The 4,194-nt window shown below is 41.3% G+C and overlaps 1 protein-coding gene across 1 annotated transcript; it reads right to left on the bottom strand.

The window, feature by feature from the left end:
- Positions 1–923: 923 nt before the first annotated feature.
- LOC104958081 (Fanconi anemia group D2 protein-like) lies at positions 924–3,469 on the bottom strand. Its single transcript, XM_010785791.1, has 8 exons — positions 3,359–3,469; positions 3,176–3,284; positions 2,743–2,838; positions 2,545–2,636; positions 2,291–2,464; positions 1,567–1,683; positions 1,149–1,277; positions 924–1,056 (listed from the first exon to the last, which is right to left on the bottom strand). The coding sequence occupies exons 1-8, from the start codon at positions 3,449–3,451 to the stop codon at positions 934–936; spliced, it is 933 nt and encodes a 310-aa protein (XP_010784093.1). The 5' UTR covers positions 3,452–3,469; the 3' UTR covers positions 924–933.
- Positions 3,470–4,194: the final 725 nt, after the last annotated feature.

Below are 4,194 nucleotides of genomic sequence, written 5' to 3'. Positions count from 1 at the left end.
GGCTGCAGCATCAGGAGGCAGCCTCTGAGAAGTGCAGCACCAGCGCGTACACACCGCCTTCACTGTGTTCCCCACTGCAGGCGTGTGTGTAGAGGCGTGTGTAGGCGTGTGTAGAGGTGTGTGTGGTTGAAACTTAGCAACGTTTCAACCACACACACCTCTACACACACACACACACACACATCGAACGGCCCGATTATTCCCCCTATTACTCGTTGCATGAAGGAAATGTCCGGTCACAAAGGCGCATGATGTGTATGTGGTAGTGCTCTGCTCAGCTCCGCTGTGTGTGTGTATGTTCGGTGTGTTTGTGTGTGTCCAACAACGGCATTTGTTTTCAAATTACCAAAAACAGTAATTTACACACATCAGGCCAACGCCATAGGTATGTGGGTGTTCCCAAAATAACGTAGTTTAATCTTAATCTCGATGTAGTGCTAAATGCTGTCGGAGTGCACCGGAACGAACGCCCCGGTATGACGTTATTATTGATGGCAAACAAGCCCAGGGGTCTCACTGACAGATTTCAGTTATATCAATATGTGTACAGTGGTCCTAATTTGTTTTAATTGTATCCTGGTTTTAAACGTTGTTAATATGTTTTGGATGCATATTGGTATTTCTTCAGGCTGTTAAATACAATTAGCCTCTGTTGCCACCTGCTGGTGAGTAAATATTCAAATCAGTTAAAATTGACAACCGGTCCGCACATTTTTTTTAATGTATCTGCCGGTCCTTGGCACAATAAAGGTTGGGAACCCCTGCTGTAGGTAGATCTTTTGGACTTGGTCATTTTAAAAGTAGCTCCCAAGCTGAAAAAGTGTGGGCACCCCTGCATTAAAGAGACAAAACTAAACAGAAGCCAGACTTTGTGACAATGTCCAATATTTGATCAAGTCAAAAGATAAAAGTGAGTGGTGCTGGTGGTCCTCCTCACCAGCTGAAGGTGGTGTTCAGGATCTGAAGGAGCAGCTGGTAACCAGCAGACATCAGCTGGTGCTCCTGAACATCCGTGGCAGGTCCGTCCACCACACCGTTGTTCTCAGACAGCATTGTCTGTGAAGAAATGCACCAATTTCATACAAACCTGAAAACATTTGATAGAAAACTGGAAGGTCTTCATTCATACGTACAGATTGTGTTTGTACCTGGAAATGGTTGTGACAGTTCTCCAGGTGGGAGCAGAGGGTGGGCAGCAGCTGGACGCAGTAGGAAGCGATGTCCTTGGAGCTCCTCTGTTGTAGATGGGAGAAGCCCACGCTCTTATCGGTCTTTGCCTGCAAAAGAAAAATTGCAATTAAGTTTCAGCTCTTATAAGCCTGGTTGTTACAGTTTAACACAGCTATTACTAAATATCATTGACGTGCAAAGCTTCTTCAACTAAGGAGAGAACTCAGAAAATGTCTTCATTATATCTGCCTTTAAAGAAACATCTCAGAATACAATAATTCATTTTGCAAACTGTTGTTCCCAAGACACTGTTGAACATTTATAAGCCCAGCACATCCTCACATTTTCATTCTCTGATTTACATTCATCACTGCATATGTTAGCTTCTCTTTGTACCTTGAAGAACGGGGTCCTCTTGGCAGGGGCAGCTGTCAGACTGAACTCCAGTTTGCGCAGCATGTCCTCCAATAGGAACACCAGCTCAGCGGGACCCAGCAGAACCTCCTGCTGCACCTTAGGCATGTAAGAATAGCAGAGGAGATGTGTGTTTTCATCTATGTGGTGCACACGTTTCAGCAATAGCAAAGACATTGATATAACTACATTTCACATTTGTATCTTTCTCTGTTTGGAAACACAGCTGGTGTACCCTGACTTAAACTACCCTACCCCTGTAACTACCTGGTCTGCCTCTCTTTTATGCTAATAACACTTGTGTACAATATTCATTTTAATGTCATGTGCAATCAAACTTTTGTTTACTTATCAAGCTAAATGTAACTAACTTTACATTGTATTCTATTAGCCACTGGTGTTAGTATTCATTACTTTACGCTATATATTTATTTTCTTGTTTATATCTATATTAGGCTGTAGTAAAAATAATTACGTTTCCTATTTTACAAGAATGACCTTCCTATTACTGCTATTCTATGTTGCACTGGTGTAAGTATTACTTCACATATACTTTGTATGTATTGCTCTGATGTGTATTCTTATTCTTGTATTTTTAGACAATCCCACAAGAACATTTTCTCCGGGATGAATAATATAATCTAGAAATATTGTTTTCCAGGGATTTCAAAATAATCTAAACAAAAAGTTGAATTGCTCTGTTTACCTTGGTGTGGAGCTCAGAGTCCAGCAGAGAGCGGGACAGCAGGCCACACTGCAGCACGCTCAGCACCTCCATGTCCAGCTCCCTGAAGAACTGCCTGTAGGACACCAGACTGACCCCCGGCCGCACCTCCTTCTCCTTCTCCTTCTCCTTCTCCTTCTCCTTCTCTGGTTGCTCCTTTGACAAGAGAAAGAGATTCACCTTTTTAGATTGGCTTCAATAAATAAAAAGAATGAATACGAGAGTTAAAAGATTACCTGCTGAGTTTTGTCTGCTTCAGTCTCCTCAAGCTGAGAGCTGCTCTCTGAAGAATTCTTCCCAGGAGCCTTCCTCTTCTTTGCTGTACCATCTAAACACATATGGGAGTTAGACATTTATGTAAGTATGTATTCTTTCATTCTGACTATTTAGTTTTATTAACATGAAGTCAAATATATTCGGATGGGCCTGGTTACCCTTCTTAGTCTTCACAAGAGGAGCAGGGCTGAGTATCACCCCTTCTGGGCTTTCTCCATCGAAGTTGGCAACAGGTGGAACGTAACCAGGTGTTCCTGAGACACACATTTAAAGAATAAAAGTAGATTATTTAAACAGCTTTAGGACAATTCACTCGTTATGAGAAAATGGATAGAATGCGAGGTTCCCAGGGTTTTTTCACTTAACATAAATACAACTTTGCTAACATTTGATTTGTTTAATAATGTAGCATTTGTACAATGTCCATTTATTTATTTATAGTTAACAATTATGATAATGGTAAAAATAAGAAAACAAACAAGAAAAAAGTTGAGATAAAAATAAAATAAAAATAGATTAATAATAAATAATAATAAAATAGGCCTGTATGACGGTGCACACACTGGCCTGTATCGATGGATGACAGCTCACCTGCCAAAGCCCTCTCCAGCAGAGTCTGAAGGTAGGTGATGTTCTGCAGACGGGTCATCACTTTCATCTTCATCTCAGTTTCCTTTTGTCTACAGAATGCATTTACGACCTACCAGAAAACACAGCTTTAGTCTCAGATCTCCTGCTTTTAAAAAAGGTGTTTAACAAATCGCCTGCAGTTACCTCTCTGAACCAGTTGATGGTGTGGAACAGCAGAGTACAGAGGAACTCCCTCTCAGCTTTTGACAGGCTCTCCATTTTATCTACCACATCCATGTCCGTGAGGATCAGAGGGCAACCTGTGTTCCAGCAAATATAAAACCCACAGAAATGATTTGACAGCCATTGAAACGAGAACAAACTGATCTGGTCTTTTGGGGCGAGCAGAGAAATTCTTCTGGTGTTCTTTACATCTGTGATTTTATCTATTCTACAGTACTGCAATACTACCTGGCATAAGACAGCTTTCAAATCAAAACTGCTCCAGCAGTTAAAAATCTGCTCAAAGATTGTTGGTCAACCCTGTCAGACACTTTATGAGTCAGCCTATCATAACAACCTAATAAGGCTGTCCAACATCATCTCAGACCCAAACCATGTTCTGAACAGCGAATATGAACCGCTACCTTCTAACCGGAGATACAGGTTCCCGCGATATAGGGCTGAACGATTAATCGATTTTAAATCGAAGTCGCGATTTTAAATGATGCGATTATCAAATCGCAAAGCCTGCGATTTTTTTTAACATTTTTTTCTTGTGTGTCAGTCATCCACACCAATCAGAAGTGCTGTGCGCCACATGTACCAGCCATTGTTAATCAGTCAGAAGTGGCCCATGATAGAAGGTGATAGACAGATTGATCCAATCATCTGCCAAGTATTTTTGAAAGTGCCTGCCCTTTCCAAATGGCTTCCAATGGAGCTTTAGATGGTTTGGTGAAACAAACCTGAGTCAGGTTAGTAATGCTCCATCACATGTTTTACATCTATTACAGGGTGAATCTTGAACTGAAGCTTGA

Source organism: Notothenia coriiceps, unplaced genomic scaffold (assembly GCF_000735185.1).
Source record: "Notothenia coriiceps isolate Sejong01 unplaced genomic scaffold, NC01 NC01_scaffold00028242, whole genome shotgun sequence".
Taxonomy (NCBI): domain Eukaryota; kingdom Metazoa; phylum Chordata; class Actinopteri; order Perciformes; family Nototheniidae; genus Notothenia; species Notothenia coriiceps.
The sequence above is the reverse complement of the archived record's forward strand: the minus strand, read 5'-3'. Positions and strand labels throughout refer to the sequence as shown.